At 39.7% G+C, this 24,874-nt stretch overlaps 1 protein-coding gene across 1 annotated transcript in view; it reads left to right on the plus strand.

Annotated features, from left to right (window-relative positions):
* Positions 1-24,874, plus strand: part of VPS13A (vacuolar protein sorting 13 homolog A) — a 386,554-nt gene that overhangs the window by 19,454 nt on the left and 342,226 nt on the right. The window contains exons 2-7 of the mRNA XM_073543803.1: positions 10,019-10,062; positions 10,302-10,344; positions 13,855-13,950; positions 16,834-16,935; positions 17,134-17,243; positions 22,291-22,350. Of these exons, the coding sequence (XP_073399904.1) occupies positions 10,019-10,062; positions 10,302-10,344; positions 13,855-13,950; positions 16,834-16,935; positions 17,134-17,243; positions 22,291-22,350 (455 nt within the window). The remainder of the gene's footprint in view (positions 1-10,018; positions 10,063-10,301; positions 10,345-13,854; positions 13,951-16,833; positions 16,936-17,133; positions 17,244-22,290; positions 22,351-24,874) is intronic.

Below are 24,874 nucleotides of genomic sequence, written 5' to 3' on the forward strand. Positions count from 1 at the left end.
TCTCCTAATTACCAGTAAATGGATTTGGTGTAGTGCACATTGATTGGAATGGCCATAAATAATTTTAAAGTCTAGTGTAGAATACCACTGCTAACCACTAGATTTATAATTCTAAATGTGTAATTGCACCTATGTCACATGCCTACGCCCTAAGACGGAGATAGGGTTCTACTCTTCTCATCATTTCCATGTGTCTGGGTTTCCGCATTAGCCGCAGTGGACTTACTACATAGCACTCAACGCTAGGAAAGAATAGTGTGCAGCTGCCAAATAGGACATTAAATAGCTAGGTGTGGCTCTCTTCTCCAGCCCTAACTAAACAGAGCCGAAATGATACAAATGCATGTAATGTACACATTGATGTCTATGGAGAATAAAATGGTAAAATCTTTCACTCTGTAGGGACAATTCATTCAGTGCTTGTAAAATACAGAATCTCTCTATATGACCCAGAATGTGCCATGTATGTGAAGGAGGCTACTTATTAGAATTACGGTAGTGATTTAATCAAGTCTTTCACCATCACCCCAAGTACCAAATAATTAAAGTTACATTCATATACGTAGGAGACTTAAAACCTATAAAAAGCATATATTTAGTGTATTAATCTCCCCTGCCTTTTAGTGTCCAGAAAAGGTTGTATAATCAAAATGAAAAAAAAAAGGTGCCATGTGCACCCTTGGTGTGGCCCAGAGCTCACTGCTGGTGTACTGAGTACCCAAAATGACATAGTGATTAAACAGCCTTTTCTGGATATTAAAGGCGGGGATTAATACACTAAATATAAGCTTTTTATATGGGCTACCTTTCTATGTGATGTGTATTTAGTCTAATTTGTGTTTGGGAGGGGACAGATTTCACCTAAGGATATGGATTAGTGGTCGTTTTTTTCTTCCTACATTGAGAACATTTACTAACATTTTGGTAGACTCAGGGTTGAGGAAGGAATGAATTTTGGCAATTGTTTTGATTTGTAGGTGGTAAGGGCTTATGGTTTGAAGGACAGGGTAGAGAGGAAGGTTACTCCAAGGCAACAGACCTGTATTACAGTTCTCATTTATAGTGATAGATCGTATAGGGGGCTTGAATGAGGTTGAGATGATGGAGGAGTAGATGAGGTGGGAGAGGTGGTTAGTACGAGTAGCATCTCCGGTCCTGAGAGCCGGCAGCAGCACCGGGTGTTGATGCAAGAGACGCGTGCGAGTTTCTCCCATCACACACGGTAGTGTGCTTCCGGCCTAACTCACAGAACAGCAATTCATAGAGGTGTGTTTCTTTCTGGACTCCGAATTGAGGAAATGAGAACTCGTATTCTCCCCTTAAATGATGGTTGCACATCCAGACTACCAACTAGCACATGTTTCTGGTATATGCTTTCAATATGCCATAAATGTCTGAGATGGTAATACCCTTTTAATTTGTGGCCCTTGGAATTAGATCCATGCGAGGATGTGACCCTTGAATCAGAAAAAAATTGTTCACCAGTGATCCACACTGATGTATAATAGCATCAAAGTTGGCCACTTGGAATATTTTAAGTCAGTCTTGTACATCCCAAAACCAGAAGTGAATCCAAAGCACGAAGGTGGTCCAAATCCTGTTGTTATACCATTTGTTGCAGCTTCTACTCCTTGGACAAACAATAATACAAAGTATTGCTATGTGACTGTGCCTATGCAGTTGCCATAAAGCACATAGACCTTGCCACATGGCCCATATTGAAGTACCAGAGGCAAGTATGGATGACCCAAAGTGCTAACTTATAGTTATAAAGTAATCATTGTAGTAGTGCTAAGTACAGTAAATACAGTAGCTGCATCTCTTTAATAGGAATAAATAAATCACTTGTACCAAAAGCTGATTATTTCAGATTTTTAAGCAAAAGTGTCACATTCAGCTTTTTCCAAAATATTAATTACAGAGTAAAACTGTGGAGTCATCATTTTTTTTTTTTATAGTTTGCCCCCTTTTTTTAATGCTCATGGGAGCCTCGGCCAAGAAAATGGCAGTGATTTCTAAAAACTGCAGTGTATATATTTCTGTGGTTCATTCTCAGACAAGAGCTCCTCTAGGGTAAAGGAAACAGATGCAAATATTGACATTAGAAATACCTAACAATGTTTTAGGTTTAATTAGCTAAATATAAAGGTTGGAAACGCTGAAAAGTGGTTAAAGAGGCATTTGTTTTAGAGTTTTATGTGTTGACACGATGTGAGGCTGAGGGCATTTGGCAATATTCTGCAGAATATTACCTCTGAAAACACATTTGTGTTCTTCATTTTTTATATATAATACTACGTTCAGGTTTAACTGTGGCTACTTCTTTCTTTTTTGTATGGAACTTATTAGAACATTACAAAATTAAAATTGTTTTGTTCATATTGTGCTGTACACAATGCTTGTTTCTCAGTATGAATATTACTGTATATGACTTGGCCTCATTTGTTACACTCTATTTCATTCTTTAGCTTTCCTCCTCCATGGTAGAAAAAGTCTGGTTGATGGGGAGAGGCTTGTATTGCCCAAAGATGTCATCATTTGTGTCCAGCTTTAAAAAAAAAAACCCACCTGTAAATATCCGAACCCAGCCCTATAATAATAATAAGTCGTGAGTAGCATGTACTTCTGGATTTCTGATATGGTACATTTCTTAACAGCTTGCTTTATGTGTATATACAATAGTCCAAATTTCAAAATCTGCGAGCAAGCCCATAACTGTGGCAGCATCTCCGCAAGATAAATTGACATGCTGCCATCTGGAGAGATGCACCGCATGTCCGTCTGCGAGGGTGAGCTGCGGGCGTCATTGCATGCATAGTGGGTATTGGATTTCTTGTAATCTCATCCACTATGCTGTAACCAGGGCTGTGGAGTCGGAGTTAGTTTTGGTTGGAGTCGGTAGAAATGTACCGACTCCGACTCCAGCTTTAAAAAAAAATGTATTAATATTTCATAATTGAACTTTCATATGAATTTTATAAATGTTACTCAAATATATACAGTCATGGCCAAAAGTATTGACACCCCTGCAATTCTGTCAGATAATATTCAGTTTCTTCCTGAAAATGATTGCAAACACAAATTCTTTGGTATTATTATCTTCATTTAATTTGTCTTAAATGAAAAAACACAAAAGAGAATGAAGCAAAAAGCAAAACATTGATCATTTCACACAAAACTCCAAAAATGGGCCGGACAAAAGCATTGGCACCCTCAGCCTAATACTTGGTTGCATAACCTTTAGCCAAAATAACTGCGACCAACCACTTCCGGTAACCATCAATGAGTTTCTTACAATGCTCTGCTGGAATTTTAGACCATTCTTCTTTGGCAAACTACTCCAGGTCCCTGATATTTGAAGGGTGCCTTCTCCAAACTGCCATTTTTAGGTCCCAGGTGTTCTATGGGATTCAGGTCTGGACTCATTCCTGGCCACCTTAGAAGTCTCCAGTGCTTTCTCTCAAACCATTTTCTAGTGCTTTTTGAAGTGTGTTTTGGGTTATTGTCCTGCTGGAAGACCCATGACCTCTGAGGTAGACCCAGCTTTCTCACACTGGGCCCTAAATTATGCTGCAAAATTTGTTGGTAGTCTTCTGACTTCATAATGCCATGCACACGGTCAAGCAGTCCAGTGCCAGAGGCAGCAAAGCAACCCCAAAACATATGGGAACCTCCGCCATGTTTGACTGTAGGGACCGTGTACTTTTCTTTGAATGCCTCTTTTCTCTCCTGTAAACTCTATGTTGATGCTTTTGCCCTAAAAGCTCTACTTTTGTCTCATCTGACCAAAGAACATTCTTCCAAAATGTTTTAGGCTTTTTCAGGTAAGTTTTGGCAAACTCCAGCCTGGCTTTTTTATGTCTCGGGGTAAGAAGTGGAGTCTTCCTGGGTCTCCTACCATACAGTCCCTTTTCATTCAGATGCCGACGGATAGTATGGGTTGACACCGTTGTTCCCTCGGACTGCAGGGCAGCTTGAACTTGTTTGGATGTTAGTGGAGGTTCTTTATCCAACATCCACACAATCTTGCGTTGAAATCTCTTGTCAATTTTTCTTTTCCGGCCACATCTAGGGAGGTTAGCCACAGTGCCATGGGCTTTAAACTTCTTGATGACACTGCGCACGGTAGACACAGGAACATTCAGGTCTTTGGAGATGGACTTGTAGCCTTGAGATTGCTCATGCTTCCTCACAATTTGGTTTCTCAAGTCCTCAGACAGTTCTTTGGTCTTCTTTCTTTTCTCCATGCTCAATGTGGTACACACAAGGACACAGGACAGAGGTTGAGTCAACTTTAATCCATGTCAACTGGCTGCAAGTGTGATTTAGTTATTGCCAACACCTGTTCGGTGCCACAGGTAAGTTACAGGTGCTGTTAATTACACAAATTAGAGAAGCATCACATGATTTTTCGCACAGTGCCAATACTTTTGTCCACCCTCTTTTTTATGTTTGGTGTGGAATTATATCCAATTTGGCTTTAGGACAATTCTTTTTGTGTTTTTTCATTTAAGACAAATTAAATGAAGATAATACCAAAGAATTTGTGTTTGCAATCATTTTCAGTAAGAAACTGAGTATTATCTGACAGAATTGCAGGGGTGTCAATACTTTTGGCCATGACTGTATGTTCTATCAAACTATGAACAACAGTGATAAGCAGTTCTGCTGGAGATAGAGACATTTCTTACTTCTTGTGTGTCACTGTTCTCCACTGCCCTTATCTAATCTTATACTTGGTTAACCTCATGCTGCCCCAACCCCCCTACTTACAATGTATGGAACTGAAAGTGAAAATGTGTTGCAAATTCTTAGTAGTAAAGCTCCTCCTCTAGACTAGATCATACTAGGTGTGCGACTTCCAAGCATCTCACAGCTGTCTGCTACTCAGAAGAGGAAGACTGTTAGAAGTATTATCCTTTCAACAAACTTTGCATCAGTTAACTGTGAGTACATGAGGAATAATAACAGTATTACTGACCACTATATCAGTTGTACGACCTGGCAATAATTTTGTACAATTGTTTTTAGGAAAAACAATTGTCATTTGGATTGTGAATGCAGAATTAAAAACCTGAGAGTGTCAAAGAAGCATCACATTAAATCAGCTGTATTTGAACATTTCACCATCACTCAAGATAGAAAACATTATGTCTGTCAGTGTATGACAAATGATCCAGACGAAAACAAATGCTGTGAAGCCAAGATGAGTGCATATTCAGGCAAAGATAAAAATGCTCCTACCAGAGCTTCTAATCAAAAGAGACATTTACAGCGCTTTCATCCAGAAGTACTGAAAGCAGTGGATGAGAAAGACTGCATCCAAACCAATGAACCAGTGCCCAGCTCTTCCAGCCAAACAAAGGAGCAGAGAACTTTGCAGCCATCAGTTGCAAGATATTTTGTCAGTGACAAAGTTACTGTGACAATGACAGTAGATACATTTAAAAAACAGATCATAGAGCTTGTTGTAAAGGATAGTGTGCCTATTTCATTATTTTCACGACCAGCTTTTATGTGTCTGAATGGGGAAATGGCCCGCAAGCTTGGTGTTTCTCTGGAGAGAGAGAGTATTAGAAAATTAGTAATCGAAGAAGCTTTTAAACAAAAGGAAGAACTTAAAAAACTCTCAAGGGACGTTTCTTAAAATGGATGCCTGCACACGTCACAGAGTGAACTATTTTGCCATCAATGTCCGATTTGTTTGTGACAAAAATGAAATAGTTACCAAGACATTGGCAGTAAAAGACACCAAAGCTCATCACACCAGTGAGTTTCTCCAGGTCTTGGTGGAAAAGGTTCTGCAAGACTATGAACTTAAAAAAGAGCAAGTTCTTTCTGTCGTAACTGACAATGCTTCAAATATGATAAGTACTATTAAGCTAATGAATGAGAGTAATGATGGTGACCAGCAGCTAGAAGAACATTCTGGGTCCACAGACACAGAAATGTTTGAAATAGAGGAACACAGTATTGTAACTGAAGAGCAAACTGAAGTTGCTTCAGATGAACAGCAACATGATAGTTTAGATCTTGTTGAAACTGTGTCAATATGTTCTTTCATTCATCACATGCGCTGTGTTGTGCATACGCTACAGCTGGCTATAAGAGACAGTCTGCAAGAAGGACATGCTGCTGCACTGATTGGCAAGGTGATAAAATTGGCTACTGTTGCCAGAACCCCTAAAGTTGACTCAATTTTGAAGAGACGTGCTGGAAAAGGGGCAATTATTGATCAAGCCACACGATGGGGCAGTACTTACTTAATGATTCAGCGCTTGGTTGAACTGAAAACCTCTCTTGTAGACATGGCTAACCCTCAACTGACGCTAAATGAAAGTCAGTGGAATCAGGTGACTGAGCTGGAAAAATTGCTAGAGCACCCATTTACAGTGACTAAAAAATTACAAGCAGAGGACTTAACTCCAGGTATTTTCTTAAAGGAGTGGAAGAACCTGATGTTTCGCCTGTCCCAAAGAGGAGGGTTAATTGCAAGTGGCATTGTTACATCAATGAAACGGAGAGAGGAGCTACTATTACAAAATAACATTCTTTTGGCAGCTGTTTATGTAGACCCAATGCATCAGATTCTTCTAGATGATCAACAGCTAAGTAAAGGAAAAGAAGCTCTGTTTGAAATAGCAGTAAGGATGAAAGGGTTGCAGAACAGTCAGGAGGAACAAGAAGAATTTGGTCGTCCTGCCACATCTTCACCCTCATCATCAACTGATGAAGAATTTAATTTCAAAAAATATTTGGATCACAAGGACCGTGCAAAGCGTTCCCGCATAGAAGAAGAGTCATCCCCATCAAGGAACACAGCCAGTACATTTCAGCAGAATTTTTCATGTGCACTAAAAGAAATTGAGAAATTTGACCGTTCATCAAAAATAACAGTGCAACAAGCGATTCCTCTGTATCCTGACATTGTCAGAGATGTTGCCCGAGTGGTTACTGGTTTGCCACCAACACAAGTTAGTGTAGAGAGGTTGTTCTCTGCTCTCAGAATAATTAGATCAGATTTGAGGGCATCCATGAAGGAGGATCTGACAGAGGCAATACTTTTTCTGAGGACAAATTTATAGATTTCTTCTTATTAACTGCATAAAAGTGTTTATTGCATATTTACTTACAGTTTAGAAAAGTTTATAAAAGTTATTTGCTATATTCTAATTGTATTCTAATAAATGTAGTTTTTGCTCTAAGTGGTCTGATTACTTATATGATGGTGAGAAACTGAATAAGCACGATGTTTAATATTTTACAACAGTAAATTTGTTGTTATGAATTGGCCATTTGTGAAGGAGTCGGAGCCGGAGTCGGAGCCTGATAAAATCCAGGAGTCGGAGTCGCAACTGTGGCTTACCGACTCCACAGCCCTGGCTATAACATGTGGACGCTGCACAAGTACGCAATGTCCAACCCACATCGTTCACTGACCGTGTGCACCTATCCTTACTTTGGCTGAGGAAGAATGATTGGTACAGATAGTCCTCGATACAGTATATAATGCAGGTCCCATATAGTTTATATAGTAAAATATCACTCCCCATGGTCCTTGATAAAGTATACTGCAGTCCCCCTCAGAGTATAATGCAGCCCCACCGCTCAACAGTATAATTGAGCCCCCCCACAAACACACAGTATAGTGCAGCCCCCTTCATGCACACAGTATAATGCAGCCTCCTCACACAGAGTAAAATGCAGCCCTCCCACACACAGAATGCAGTCCACTCAGTATAATGCAGCCCCCTAAGCGTATAATTCAACCCCACACACAGTATAATGCGGCCCCCTAAGAGTATAATGCAGCCGCCCACACATAGTATAATGCAGCCCCTCCCCCACACAGTATAGTGCTGTCCCCCCACACATAGTATAATGCAGCTCCCCACAAAAGCACACGGTGTAATGCAGCTCCTCCCCCACACACAATATAGTACAGTCCCCCCACACACAGTATAGTACAGACCCCACACAGTACAATGCAGCCCTCCAACATACACAGTATAATGCCTCCCCCCACATACACAGTATAGTGCAGACCCTTCCCATACAGTATAGTGCAGCCCCCACACACAGTATAGTGCAGCCCCCTTCACACACAGTATAATGCAGCCCCTACACACAATATAATGCAGCCCCCCCCACACACAGTATAATACAGCCCAGCACACACACAGTATAGTGTTGCCCCCTCACACACAGTATAATGCAGCCCCCACACATACAGTATCGTGTAGCAGACACACACACATACAGACACACACAATACTTGCCTCTCCTCCTTGTTCCCCTGCTGTTCTGGCTTCTGCATCTGCAGAGCATCTCAACCCTCAGCGTCTCATCAGATACACTGCTGAAACACGCTGAGTCAGTGGCAGAGAGGGAGTGTCACGTGACTTTCTCTCATCCATCACTGCTTTCAACTGTATCAGCATCTATGATGCCGATAAGTTGAATGCCGATGTGGGCAGGGGGCGGCACCAGGCCCTTCTTACTCAGTGGCCACTGTCTGGGGGCCCTTGGAGGAGCGGGGGCCCTAGGCGGCTGCCTGGTGTGCCTACCCCAACGCCGGCCATGAGTACAGGCAAATATAAGAAACTATGTAATATATCTTATAGAGAAATTAGCTTCTTTCCCCTTTATCAGACACTTGTTTCCCCCAGCCCTCACTCCCAACTCTTGAACCAGTAGGGTTAGTGCCCACGATCAGGAATAGTAGCCTTTTGGATGTAACGTATTTTCGCTACGTCCAAAACGCTGCGTTGTAGAAAAAATGCTCTTGTGTTTTGGAACTATGCAGATTTACCGAATTTAATGAGAATGTATTGGGGAAAATATGCACAGGAGACTAGTGTCTCTGTTCCAGACATTTACAAGCTTGTAAGACTTGTAAACCCGCACTGCAGGCGACTTTACGCAGCGTTAAAAAGCACAGTGGGCATGGGATTTCTATAAATCCCATCCACTGGGTTCGTAATGTAGAAAGCAGCATTGTGCTGCTTCCAAAATGCTACTATTGCTGAGTGTGGGCACTTACCCATACACTCTTAAGAAACCACTCCAATCCACCTTCCTCAGACACAAAGGGCATGCTTGCTCACTATGGTGGATGAGACACAGTTCATTATACTCTTTGGAGAGCAGAAGGAGACATGAGCACAGTGACAAAACAGGCAGACAGGAACATAGAGCGTGGTGAAATGTCTAAGAAATAATTTACTTAATCCGAGAGCTGGATTCACACCTACATTGCTCAGTACCACTATGTAATTTCCTCCATGCTGCTGAAGCTTGTCTATGTGCTAAACAAGGAATGAAAAGAATGAAAAGCCGTAATCCATACTTGTGTGCTGTCGTGTATAGCAGAGATCACAGCATCAAGTTTCCTCACCCCAGCTCAGAGTGGACTGCAAGTTAGAGATAAGAGAATGCATTGAGGAAAACTGCTGAAAATGCAGGATACAACTTGTATAATGACCAGAAAGGGTTAATCCTCATTTACACACACAGGTCAACTAATTCTCAAAAAGGTACTTGAAAGTAGTTACCCTTTTAAGACTGGTGTTTATACACTAGTCCTAATTAACTGTCCTCTGGAATAATGTGCCACAGTGTTATTTTTGTATATTGGGTGCCACAAATCCAAATCTACCGCTGTAAGCTGGATAAGCTGGCTTAGACTGGCAGTGTTTTTTATGCCAGCTGGTCCGTGCGAAGCCACTAGCTGTAGCTAATTGCAGATAGCGAGTGTGGTGAGCTGACCTCCCCTTTCTGTATTACTATGAATGGTGCTACCTCTTTCCACTTTTTAGAAAACTGGTAAATGAAAGAGGTGCAGCTTTTTATGCAAGTCAGTGATTGTGGCACAGGGTCCTTTACGAATGTCCACCAAAACGTGTTAGGAAGTTACATACCTTTCCATTCTACAGTATTTCTGCTTTCACTTTTCACATTTCTTTTACTGGTTTCCATAAATATCTAAAGAAAATCTGTCTCTTGTTTTTTATCTCAGGTGCTGTAGCATTGAAGAATCTGGAAATTAAAGAAAATGCACTGGTAAGTAGCAGCTTAATTCACGCTGTTTGCAGGTCATAGACCTTTTCATTAGTAACACCACTGGCTAGTAGGTTACACAGAAAACCCCTAGTTTCATATTATCCCATTTTCAGTTTTACAAATAGAAAACTGGAACAAAGACACGTAACCAAGTGTAATAAAAATCAACCACATTTTTGCTTTAATTCTGTAAAAATGTCTCGTCTTAAAGCACCCAATATGTTTTCTTCTTTTTATAGAGTCAATTGGATGTGCCTTTTAAAGTTAAAGCCGGCCATATTGGTGAGTTATGTTTTGCCGGATGACTAATAGAAGTTGTTTTCAGTAGTGTAAGTTGCATCCCATAAGTGGAAAAACTTCAAAATCAAGTATCAAGACAGTTCCTCCATACGTAGTGAATTGCGTGTCGTGTCTTTGAAATTTTAATGAGGTGTAATTTGCCTTTGGTTACTGTGTTCCTCTAATTGCCTAGAAATAAAGTGGCTCAGTAGTTACCGTACATTGCTAAGTAGATCCATAGGTTACATCAAAAGCTCCCATTCAAATAAAACGGCAATTTCTACATTTCATACTGCAATACCTAATTGTACTGATACTTGGGAGGTGCATGGAAGTAAAAGATTAGGCCAAATTTGGGTCAGCTTGACCAGAACCATGCGGTGCCAGTGTCACTCCTTACTTTTGCTGCAGGTTAGTCTGGATAGAGCAGAAATTGGCAGTTTTCTAGTTGGAATCGCATAGTGCTCTCACAATGAAGGTCAGCTTCCTCTTATAATGTTCAGTAGCATATGACATTAGAAAACATTTTTTTTAATGAGAATCTGTCAGTGGTGACAGCACCATGAAGTAGAGACAAAGACCCCGATTCCAGTGATGTATCACATAATATACTGAGTGCTGCAGATTGAATAGAGCTCAGTTGTTGATCTGTGTATAACCCACCCACACCACAGCTTTCTGGGTACATGGCATAGTGACAGAGAGCTGCTAATCAATGCTGGGGGCGTAGTTGGACTAGAAGGCACAAGCCTGGTAAGTGACACATCCCTGTAATCAGGCTCTCTGCTCCTACATTGTGGTGGTCTCATATTATATTATAAAAACATGCTGACATATTCCCCTTAAAGTGGTATTCTCATCTCCAAGATCCTATCCAAATATGTAGTAGGTGTAACAATAATAATAATATTAGCAAATACCTCCAGTTACAAATGTAGTATAGTTTTTCTGATTCGCTCTGACTCTTTCCTAATGTGCAGCCATTGCAGGACCTTAGGTATCCATGTTTCCGGCCACAAGCCACTATCTAAGGTCCTGCAATGCCTGCACATGAGGAAAGAGACAGAGCAAATTAGAAAAACTACTTTTCTAATTGGAGAAATTTGCTAATATTATTATTACTACAACACATACTACATATTGGCATAAGATCTTGGAGATGGGAATACCCCTTTCAATAGCTTTTTATTATCCTAGCCATCTTTCTTCAAGACCTCTGAGAAGTGTAACTATTACCTAGTGTGATATGTGCTCTAGCACTGCTGTTACAAATGTTAATATTGCTACGATCGAGTCTTATTTTTGTGCACTTCCTCTAGGCAGTTATCAATGCTGGCACCTAGGAGTGAACTTGTGATCTTTTGTAGCAGTCAGGCCCAAGAATCATAGAATCATAGAATTGTAGAGTTGGAAGGGACCTCCTGGGCCATCTGGTCCAACCCCCTGCTCAAAGTAGGATTCGCTAAATCATTCCAGTCAGATGTCTGTCCAGCCTCTGTTTGAAGACTTCCATTGAAGGAGAACTCACCACTTCTCGTGGCAGCTTGTTCCACTCATTGATCACTCTAACTGTCAAAAAGTTTTTTCTAATATCTAATCTGTGTCTCCTCCCATTCAGTTTCATCCCATTGCTTCTAGTCTTTCCTTGTGCAAATGATAATAAAGATAATCCTTCTACAATGTGACAGCCCTTTAGATATTTGTAGACAGCTATTAAGTCTCCTCTCAGTCTTCTCTTTTGCAAACTAAACAATCCCAAATCCTGCAACCTTTCCTCATAAGACAGGGTTTGCAGACCGGTCACCATTCTGGTCACCCTTTTCTGAACTTGCTCCAGTTTGTTGATGTCTTTTTTAAAATGTGGTGCCCAAAACTGGACACAATATTCCAGATGAGGTCTGACCAGAACAAACTCCTCTGGGCCCTAAATAGCAAACTTACTGCTTTTATAGTGTGTTGCTGTAATTTGGCAATTTTCAAACGTTAATAAATTTTTGTGCCCTTAAATCAGAGTCATATCGCACAAAATAGTTAATAAATAATGCTTCCCACATGTCTACTTTACATCAGCACAATTTTGGAAACATAATTTTTTTTTGTTAGGACGATATAAGGGTTAAAAGTTGACCAGTTATTTATCATTTTTCCGACAAAATTTACAAAACCATTTTTTAGGGACCACCTCACATTTGACATGAGTTTAGGGGGTCAATATGACAGAAAATACCCCAGAGTGACACCATTCTAAAAACTGCAGCCCTCAAGGTACAGAAAAGCACATTCAAGAAGTTTATTAACCTTCCAGGTGCTTCATGAGAACTAAAGCAATGTGGAAGGAAAAAATTAGCATTTTACTTTTTTCATAAATTTACTTTGGAGCCAAACTTTTTTATTTTCACAAGGGTGTCAGGAGAAAATGGCTCAAAATGTGTTGTGCAATTTCTCCTGAGTACACCAACACCCCATATGTGGGGGAAGGCCACTGTATGGGCGCATGGCAGGACTGAGAAGTGAGGGAGCACCGTTTTACTTTTTGAAAGCAAAACTGGCTGGACTCAATGATGGGAGCCATGTCACGTTTGGAAACCCCTTGATGTACCTAAACAGTGGAAACTCCCAGTTCTAACTCCAACCCTAACCCCAACACACCCTAATACCAACCATAACCCTAACCATAACCCTAACTCCAACACAACCAATTACCTCAACCTTAACCCTAGCCCCAACCCTAACCCTAGCTCTAACCCTAGCCCCAACACTAACCCTAGCTATAACCCCTACTATAACCCCAACCATAACCCTAGCCCTAACCCTAACTTTAGCTATAACCCTAACCCTAATGGGAAAAAATACATTTTTTTTTAATTTTATTATTTTTACCTAATTAAGGGGGTGATAAAGGGGGGTTTGAGTTACTACTTTTTTATTTTGATCACTGTGATAGGGTCTATCACTGTGATCAAACTGAATCAATAAGAGAAATCTCCTATTGTTTCCGGGTGCAGGCCGGCAGATCTTGGTGAGCGCATCTGACATTTTTTTCCCAGTAGAATACACTGAGTGCCGTGGGGACATCGCAGGTACCGGAGGGCTTGTGTGACCCCGTTTCTCTCTCCTCTGATGTGCTAGATCATATCAGAGGAAAGAGATGAATAAATAGGAAATCTGACTTCTTTTTTTTCTTTTACGGTCACCGTTATTCCGTGAATAACGGTGATCGCAACACTGGGGTCGGTAAAAATCGACCTGAATCATGTTCTCCGGGGTCTCGGCTACCCCCGGTAGCCGAGACCCCAGAGATTTTCCGATGCTGGGGGGGCGCTATACATTTAATTCTCATCGCTGTTAAAGAGTGGCGCTGTGCAATAAGTACCCTTGACTGCCACTGTTGAAAGGCGTATCGGCGGTCGTTAAGGGTTAAAAAAAAATCCATAAGATGTTTAGGTACTTGATGGTAAGACCTGCCTAATGTTGCTTTAAAAGTTTTAAATAATATGTTATATTTTTATACAGGAAATCTTGATCTTAAAATTCCTTGGAAAAAGCTTTATACTCAACCAGTGGAGGCCGTTTTGGATGGAGTTTACTTACTTATTGTGCCTATTGCTAGTAAGTTCCTGTTCCTTTTTGTGTTATACATTTTTTTTTTTAATCCCAGAATTAAATTAAAGGGGTTGTCCAGTACAAGTCAACCCTTTCTCGATCTGAATGTTTGGCCCCGATAAAAGCACCTATATACCCCTCCCGTGTAGGCGCTGTTCCCGTGGTGTCAGCACTTGCTCTCCCAGGGCCCTTGTGCGGTTGTTATGACTAGGGCTGTGGAGTCGGTAAGCCAAACCTGCGACTCCGACTCCTCAATTTCCCTTCCACCGACTCCACGACTCCGACTCCAACATATATTGCTTATATTTAAGTGAAAAATGTATTGTAGTACAATGTGAACATCAGACATTCAATCATTTTTATGAAACAAAAATCAAGACATTTAGATAGAACATAATATATATTTATTGGGTTACAACTTTAGAACACAAAAAACTGTAATAAATTGTAAATATGTAATACACTATGTAATATCGATTACATAGTGTTTTTTATATATATATATATATATATATATATATAACACTATGTAATAAACTATGTAAGTGGCAAAAAACAGTTTTCAACAAAATCATACTAAATAACATTTGTGCAGTCTATGAATTTGTTCTAAGAAATAGAATTGCCTCCATCAGATCCTCCTTCATAGATGACCTAAAATCTGACCTAATAATTTTAAGGCCAGAGAACAACCTCTCTACACTAACTTGGGTTGGAGGCAAAGCCGTAACCACATGGGCAACATCTCTAACAATTTCCAAGTATAAAGGAATTGCCTCATGCACAGTCAGTTTTGATGAACGGTTGAATTTTTCTTTGAGAGCAAGTGAAACATTTTGCTGAAATATGGTCAATCTGCTTGCTATAGGAGACGGAGTGAAATCTTTTTCCTTGCAGGAACGCTTTGCCTGCTCCATATCATCCAAATACTTGTCAAAGTTAAACGCCTCATCTGATGAGGATGAAGATATGGTAGCAGTAGCACTGTCAGGATCCAAGTCCTCTTGCGCCTGGCAGTCCTCCTGTAGGCCACTCATCCTAACTGCTACCTCAGTCAGAGCTTCTTTTCCTTTAGTAAGCCGTTGATCACCAAGTAATATACGATAACTTGGGTCCACATAAACGGCTGCCAGAAAAATTTTATTTTCCAATAGCTGTGTCTCTCTCCGTTTCATTGAAGCAGAAATGCCATCTGCGATTAAATCTCCTTGTTGGGACAGGCAAAATAGCAAGTTCTTCCACTCCCTTATGAAAATGCCAGGAGTTAAATCCTCAGCTTGTAATTTTTTAGTCACGGTAAATAGGTGATTAAGCAATTCCTTCAATTCAGCCACCTGTGTCCATTGACCTTCATTTAGGGTTACCTGAGGGTTCGCCATATCTATTAGAAATGGTTTTAGCCAGGATCAAAACTAGGGGGGGCAGAACCTCATACTGTTCCGCAGAATCTCATACTGCACACCTCAGCTGCTGCAGAACCTTATACTGCACACCCCTAAACTTGAAAATAAAGCCTGCACCTTAAGATGTGGTGAATGCAGTCTATTTATTCTAACTATCAATTGATGTTGATGTGTTACTGAAGATGAGCAATGCCTGTCCTGGGCGTCCTTTTGGGCAGCTATGAGGTGTACCTGACTGGTGCTAAAAAAAGGAGTGTTAGTCTGTGTGCTACCCGGCTTTCATTCTTTTTGGTACAGATAAGATATGGATAGACAGATGGATAAATGGATAGATAGAGCAGATTTCTAATCTGCTTTTGCTATTGAAAACATTATCTATGAGCTCAAAAACCTTTCAGGTGGTGCGTTTTTTTTTTGGAAAGCTGATCTGCTTTTGCAGCTGAAAAACGTATCCTCAAAAAACGCAGCAAAAAACGCTGTGTGTGAATGTAGCCTTAGATCAGGAATAGAACAGCCATTTATAGGACATTTCATAACTTTCCCAAATTCCTATGAAAAAATATTCAGCACATTCTGCATTGAACTACTGTACCCAATTTATTATATATTTTAGGAGTCGGACCATTTTATTCCAACTCCACCAAAATGAGCTCTGACTCTACGACTCCGACTCCACAGCCCTGGTTATGACGTTAGCCCGGTGCCCAATCAGCGCTGGTGTCACTGTCCCTGCCTTCTGACACATTGAACATCAAGAGGAAGTCATAGCTAACTGCAGCCCTTGCTTCCTTCTGGTGTTCAATACGTCTGAAGGCAGGGATAGTGAAGCCGGCACTGATTAGACGCCGGGCTCACGTCATAACAGCTGCATGAGAGACCTGGGGTTGCGAATGTGGACACCACTGGAGCGGCGCCGGGCCAGGAGGTGAGTATAAGTGTTTTCATTTTATCGGCACCAAACATTCAGCTCGAGAAGGGGTTTTTCCTACTAGTGGACAACTCCTTTAAAATGGATGCTCATATATCAGTCTAAATGGCTGTTTGTAACACATAGCAATCAGCTTAAGTACAGGGGATTACTTTTTTGACATGGTACCGAGCATCTTCTAGACCTGGTATCTGTGACCACAAATGGCTTCCAAATAATAAAAATGTTATTTGGTTGATGTATTGTATTTGCTTTTTATATCTATTCATAATTCTAGTTTGGGCATTTTGACATTTTGATTGGTGATTATGAGTTGTTTCATTCCTCTTTTCTGTCCATTTTTTAATTTTATGAACCTAAGTTTCTTTCTTTGATCACTAGTCTTAGAGCTTTAAATGCCTGTTACAAATAAATATTATCGGCCCAAATTGCTGACCTCGTTATCTGGATATTCCTGTTTTTCTACATTGTTATCATAGTGATGGGGCAATACAAACTATGGTTAATGTGAAACAATGTGGCCTTTTGTAACATTTGTTAATTTTGCACACATCTAAGGTATAAAATATGATGCAGAGAAAGAAGGAAAACAATTCTTGGAAGCCAGACAGCGGGAACTGCAGCGCATTGAGGAGGCCAAGCAGAAAGTGGCTGATCAGGGTAAGGGGAAATTCTGATTTGGGCGATTTTTTTTTTTTTTTTTATAAAATATAGGTGTAAATGACATGAAACTGAAATCGAATATAATGTTTATTTAAACTAAATATTATACCTATGGATAGAAAGCTCTTTCTTTTTATTCATTTTATTTCAACACTTCTGTATATAAATTGTATTATTTTATTTTCATTGCTTTAGAAAAGCCAAAAGAAGAAAAGCAGGATACCTTCGTAGAGAAATTAGTAACTCAGGTCATTAAGAATCTTCAGGTGAAGATCTCCAACATTCACATACGATACGAAGATGATGTAAGTACGAGATATTGGGACAGATTTACCGTACCTAACAAAATTCACTGTGAATTTTCTTACATGTGGTATGACAAATTCATCACGTGTTTTAGATACTTTTTACAGATCAGTTGACAGTTTTGAAATGTGCCTAGAAAAAAGTTAAAAAACAATGTTGCACAAAATATTGTAAAATACCGTACGTCTAACATCTCAAGCTGGTTTAGCTACATTACCTATGCTGCAGGCACCATATAGATAAGTTTGCTAAATTTCGCAATCACAATTATACCTCTTGTACAAATATTAATTAACTTCCCACTTTTCTTTTAGTTTACTATGCAGTTTCTTTTTTTAGAAGTTTACTTGAGACAAGCTTTTAAGTTCCATCTAGCAGACAGTTTATTTCTCTGGAATACATATATATATATGTGTATGTATGTATGTAGATTGGCTCAAACCGAATCTGTTTTAATGCTTGTCATGTGTCTGCTTGAGATCTTTAAAGACAAGCAATGTAAGTTACGCCCAGTCATCTGCTATATCTTTTGTTTCCTCTTTTATAGTCATGTATACACAAATATCTTGTTGCAATGTTAAAAACTATAGTTGCTCCAAATTGCTTCTGCTTAGTAATTACTAGATGTCTTTCACCCCTTCGCGACATATGAAGTACAAGTACGTAGTATGTCGTGCACACAAAGTCCACATATTTACCGGAAAATGATGGCTGTTTTATACAGGTTAACAGCAGTGCTCTGCCCGCTGCTGTTAACCTGTTAAGTCCCGATGTCAATCTCTGACAACGGCATTCAATACGCGCCGGAAGGGGGTGCGTTGTTCCACACTTTCATGAGCGCGCCCATGATGTGATCACATGGCGCCGATGGGTTGTCGTAACAGCCATAGCTGGTGTTCATAGGAGATTGTGATTTTCGCTATACATACAGTTAGGTCCATATATATTTGGACAGAGACAACATTTTTCTAATTTTGGTTCTAGACATTACCACAATGAATTTTAAACAAAACAATTCAGATGCAGTTGAAGTTCAGACTTTCAGCTTTCATTTGAGGGTATCCACATTAAAATTGGGTGAAGGGTTTAGGAGTTTCAGCTGCTTAACATGTGCCACCCTGTTTTTTAAGGGACCAAAAGTAATTGGACAGATTAAATAATAAAATGTTCATTTCTAGTACTTAGTTGAAAACCCTTTGTTGGCAATGACTGCTTGAAGTCTTGAACTCATGGACATCACCAGACGCTATGTTTCCTCCCTTTTGATGCTCTGCCAAGCCTTCACTGCGGTGGTTTTCAGTTGCTGTTTGTTTGTGGGCCTTTCTGTCTGAAGCTTAGTCTTTAACAAGTGAAATGCATGCTCAATTGGGTTGAGATCAGGTGACTGACTTGGCCATTCAAGAATATTCCACGTCTTTGCTTTAATAAACTCCTGGGTTGCTTTGGCTTTATGTTTTGGATCATTGTCCATCTGTAGTATGAAATGACGACCAATCAGTTTGGCTGCATTTGGCTGGATCTGAGCACACAGTATGGCTCTGAATACCTCAGAATTCATTCGACTGCTTCTGTCCTGTATCACATCATCAATAAACACTATTGACCCAGTGCCACTCGCAGCCATGCATGCCCAAGCCATCACACTGCCTCTGCCATGTTTTACAGATGATGTGGTATGCTTTGGATCATGAGCTGTACCACGCCTTTGCCATACTTTTCTCTTTCCATCATTCTGGTAGAGGTTGATCTTGGTTTCATCTGTCCAAAGAATGTTCTTCCAGAACTGTGCTGGCTTTTTTAGATGTTTTTTAGCAAAGTCCAGTCTAGCCTTTTTTTTCTTGATGCTTATGAGTGGCTTGCACCGTGCAGTGAACCCTCTGTATTTACTTTCATGCAGTCTTCTCTTTATGGTAGTTTTGGATATTGATACGCCTACCTCCTGGAGAGTGTTGTTCACTTGGTTCCGGCTGTTGTGAAGGGGTTTCTCGTCACCATGGAGATTATTCTGCGATCATCCACCACTGTTGTCTTCCGTGGGCGCCCTGGTATTTTTGCATTGATGAGTTCACCAGTGCTTTCTTTCTTTCTCAGGATGTACCAAACTGTAGATTTTGCCACTCCTAATGTTGTAGCAATTTCTCGGATGGGTTTTTTCTGTTTTTGCAGCTTAAGGATGGCTTGTTTCACCTGCATGGAGAGCTCCTTTGACCGCATGTTTCCTTCACAGCAATACCTTCCAAATGCAAGCACCACACCTCAAATCAACTCCAGGCCTTTTATCTGGTTAATTGAGAATGACATAACGAAGGGATTGCCCACACCTGTCCATGAAATAGCCTTGGAGTCAATTGTCCAATTACTTTTGGTCCCTTTAAAAACAGAGTGGCACATGTTAAGGAGCTGAAACTCCTAAACCCTTCATCCAATTTTAATGTGGATACCCTCAAATGAAAGCTGAAAGTCTGAACTTCAACTGCATCTGAATTTCTTTGTTTAAAATTCATTGTGGTAAGGTCTAGAACCAAAATTAGAAAAATGTTGTCTCTGTCCAAATATGTATGGACGTAACTGTATCTATCTATAGTTAGATAGATATGAGATAGATAGATATATATGGGATAGATACTGTAGATATGGGATAGATAGATTTAAACATAGAATGATGGATATTATCTATCTATCCCATACCTATCCCATATCTATTTAGCTATCAATCTAAATGGAAAAAAATCAGGCAGCACTCCAGTTCAAGGAAAAATTGTGGACTTTAATCCAGCACCAAGTGGTGCAACGTTTCTACCTCACAGCACGGTCTTTGTCAAGGTGCTTGACAAAGACTGTGCTGTAAGGTCGAAACGTTGCACCACTTGGTGCTGGATTAAAGTCCACAACTTTTCCTTGAACTGGAGTGCTGCCGGAATTTTTTCCATTTATATTTTGCATTGGACAACCACATTACTCAGGAAGTATTGCACCCAAAATCTGCTCAAGTTTATGCTGCTATCTGTTTTTCCTATTTATCTAACTATCTATCTATAGATAGATATTATCTATCCCATATTTATCTATCTATCAGTCTATGTATAGATAATATCTATCTATCTATCCCACATATATCCCATATCTTTCTATCTATCCCATATCTTTCTATCTATCTATCTATCTATCTATCCCACATCTATCCCATATCTTTCTATCTATCTATCTATCTATCAGGGCTGTGGAGTCGGAGTCGTGGAGTCGGAGTCGGTGCTCATTTTGGTGGAGTTGGAGTCGGTATAAAATGGACCAACTCTGACTCCTAAAATATATAATAAATTGGGTACAGTAATTCAATGCAGGATGTGCTGAATATTTTTTCATAGGAGTTTGGGAAAGTTATGAAATGTCCTATAAATGGCTGTTCTATTCCTGATCTAAGGCTACATTCACACACAGCGTTTTTCCTGTGTTTTTTGAGGATACGTTTTTCAGCTGCAAAAGCTAATCATCTTTTTTAAAAAACTGCATCACCTGAAAGGTTTTTGAGCTCATAGATAATGTTTTCAATAGCAAAAGCAGATTAGAAATCTGCTCTATCTATCCATTTATCCATATCTGTCTATCCATATCGTATCTGTACCAAAAAGAATGAAAACCGGGTAGTACACCAATATATATTCTGTTCTATCTAAATATCTTGATTATTGGATCATAAAAATGATTAAATGTCTGAGGTTCACATTGTACTACAATAAATTTTTCACTTAAATATAAGCAATATGTGTGGGAGTCGGAGTCGTGGAGTCGGAGTCGGAGTTGGTGTAAGGGAAATTGAGGAGTCGGAGTCGCAGGTTTGGCTTACCGACTCCACAGCCCTGCTATCTATCTATCTATCTATCTATCTATCTATCTATCTATCTATCTATCTATCTATCCCACATATATCCCATATCTTTCTATCTATCCCATATCTTTCTATCTATCCCATATCTTTCTATCTATCCCATATCTATCTATCTATCTATCTATCTATCTATCTATCCCACATATATCCCATATCTTTCTATCTATCTATCTATCTATCTATCTATCCCACATATATCCCATATCTTTCTATCTATCCCATATCTATCTATCTATCTATCTATCCCACATCTATCCCATATCTATCTATCTATCTATCTATCTATCTATCTATCTATCTATCCCACATATATCCCATATCTTTCTATCTATCTATCTATCCCACATCCATCCCATATCTTTCTATCTATCCCATATCTATCTATCTAGATATGGGATAGATCGATCTATAGATAATATCTATCAATCGATGTATAGATCTATCTGTCTGTCTGTTTATCTATCTCATATCTGTCTATCTGTATGTAATGGAGTATGGGTTGGACAGAAATGAGACCACAAATCTTTTTTTTTTTTTTGCTAAATAACATATCTTTATTTAGCATACAAAAACGCATACAATCCGCATGAAAAACACATCAAAAACGCATAGAATTTTACCTGCTTTTTCTGCCAAGAGGTGCAGATTCTGTGCAGAAAATTCTGCAGGCAAATCTGCAACGTGTGCACATACCCTATTAGTAAAAGCGTCAGTTCAGGGTGCAAAAATAAGCACTCACCCAGCCCCATAAATCGAAAATGACGACATTACGGGTCTCAGAAATGGCGACATAAGCAAATTTTTTTTTTTTTTTTTAAATTTCCAAATTTTTTATCACCACGTAATTAAAATAAATAACTGTACACGTTTGACATCTTCGATACACTATTTGCATGTTCAACGCACTTGGAATTGTTTTTCCCGTTTTAACGTACGCTTTGCGGTATAGTAGATGGTGCCATTTAAAACTCGTCTTGCAAAAATCAAACCCTCATGCGGGGAGGAAAAAACGAAAATGGAAAGTCGCCATGTCATCAAGGGGGTAAAGCAACAGTGTAATACTTGCGCAGAGTGATCATGTTAAGTGACATGTAGAATAAACGGAGTTTAGTTTGTTGATCCTAGTTATTTATCCATTTTTTTAACTTTATATTCCAAAGGTAACGAATCCTGAGTGCCCGCTTTCCTTTGGCGTCTCACTTCAGAACCTCAGTCTGCAGGTATTTATAATAAACTCCTAAAATAAGTGGTATGTTGGGATACAGACTTACAACCAGCTGTCCATTAGGTAGCTGGCTGAGGCTGGATATTTTGCTATTTAAATATTTGCTAAGATCCAGAATTACAGTCCTATCTCTCCATCCATTCACTGCACATGAACTCCTTTTGTTCTCGAGATATTAATCCTTACTGAGAGATGCTAAGGTTCTTTATTACTCCTAAGTGTACCAACTTAGTAACCAAAAATCATGCAAAGTACAGCCATGCCTTAGTAAAATATACAGTATAGAGAGCACAGAATGACTAATATTACAACATATATCAAGAGGATTCCTAGCGGACTTATAAATGTCCCAGATGTCTGCTGTACACTCTGCCTCGGAGGAGATGTTGGACAATATAAAATTAAGGTCAACCTGATAAGTCTGTGAAGAGCACTAAGAGTTCAAAACTTTATGGAATCACTAGGGAACCCTCATTTTTTACATGTCAAGCCCTATGTAAATCATTCAGCTTGTGACTCTTCCCGCCATTCTCCAAAAATGAAAGGTCCTAAAAAAAGTGTCAGTGGCTGTGATATTAAATGGGTAGGCCGCTATTGTACAACACATCATTGTTGGAACCAGGGTGGTGGTATGTAAAAAACCATACCTCCGTGACCAGCGTGGCTCCTCCATTATTAGCACAATGTTCACTGCTTGCCCATGTTTCTACCTCTTTGATGAAATATGAAGGCTGCTGCTGATCATTGGCTGCAGCATTCATGTGATGACCTCCATTGGAAGAGGAAGCCAAAAACTGACAAGGACCACACTGCGGAGTATGGGGAAGCGACACTGGTGTGGGAAGAGATTATGTTTTTTCTTTTTATCTTTCCACCAACTTGGGGCCAATAATGAGATGATGTGATGTAGTAGACAACCTGGTGCAAATGATGGCGCTCTAATCAATGGCTGCTCATGAAATGTACCTCATCTTTTAAGGAATATGAACCTTTCAATAAATTTGGTGCAAATCACTTCAAGTATATTTTTTTTTAGATGTAAGCAAAGCTAATATTAGTAAATTTGGGCTAAAATGTTCATAAATTTGGAGTAATATTTACCATGTATCTTCAGTGTGGGAGAAGAGAAGGGCTAGTAGCCATCTATCTCATTGCTATAGCATCCTGGTCGAGAAAGGGTGTTTCTCTCACAAGGAATCAAGCATGGTGTCACCATTCCTCATCCTGGAGAGGTATTAAAAGAGGCACGTCTCGTGTGAATTGGGAGTGTTGCAGATACAACCTCCTTAGAAGATTGGTCACCTCTGTTCCTAAAGCTGCAGCGTAGGGCTTGGCTAGATCTCATTCCAAAGTGAACTGCTCTCTCTGTCATCTGTGGCATCTTGGGGAGGTCTCCCTGCCCATTTTACAAATGTGTACAATTGTAAGGTAGCTTTGTTGTATTTTAAACAATTGTATATCCTTGGCTTTTGGTGCAGGGAAGACCAGGAGGAGCAATTTGAGTCTTTTGCTCTAATGGAGGGAGTTAGTGACCTCCATTTAGGTTACATTGGTAATGTGAGAAAAGCCATTTTATTGGTAATACGATGAGTTTAGAGATGAGATGTCATACCCCTTGGGTCCTGCATCTTTACTATCACTTTGACTTAATAGCAGGAAATCAATGGACAAAAATCAGGTTGTAGACTTTTAGAGGACGTAACTGGGGAATTATTTTTGTTGTAATACTGTACTGGTCATGTCATAAAACATATTGGTAAAAAGAAAAAAAAGATTTCAGATGATAAATAGAAGTGATGCAGCTGTTAAATACAGATTTTCTTCCTCAGAATAAATAAATTTTATATGCATTTTAATGTTGACGCCTAATGCTAGAAATGGCCTCTAAAAACACAAGTTATGCTAGTAAGATAAATTCTTTGTGTTTTGTTTTGATAGAGAGCCATCAAATGAGTCGTCCATTGAAGAGAAGTCTATTGGATATGTGACTTATAGATTGGACTGGCACAAATCTGCAGTGCCATTGATCCCCATTTAGAAGGGAGTGCCAGCATGAATGCCTGACCGCCGTGCCATTCATTCCCTACATCACTGTCAAGTGCTGAGCCCAGCTTTTTCCCCATAAAAAATGTATAGCGAGACGGTCAGGCATGGGCACTGCTTGCTCCATTCATTAAAGGAATGACTTAGATAAAAGTGCAAAGACTTGTAACTGTGAGATCCCCACTGATCTATAAGTTTTCACCTGTTCTGTGGATTGGTGATAACTTATCCTCACTGAAAAACTCCTTTAAGTAAACTATTGAATGTAAGCCATTTTTCGGCATAAAGCCCACCAAAACTTCTAGAACAATTTTCATCACTGTCTATGCCAGAGCCTAATAACGTGTTATGGGGTCTACATTCCGATATCTCTGCTAATTATCCTGTTCTGTCTGCCAGTGATTGCCTTGCAGTCTTTCATTTTCTTTACGTCGTTGTTTTTAATACTATCATCAATTTAGGATTTTTGTTCTCAG

Source organism: Dendrobates tinctorius, unplaced genomic scaffold (assembly GCF_039654945.1).
Source record: "Dendrobates tinctorius isolate UK_male_01 unplaced genomic scaffold, ASM3965494v1 ptg000134l, whole genome shotgun sequence".
NCBI classification, from domain to species: Eukaryota; Metazoa; Chordata; class Amphibia; order Anura; family Dendrobatidae; genus Dendrobates; species Dendrobates tinctorius.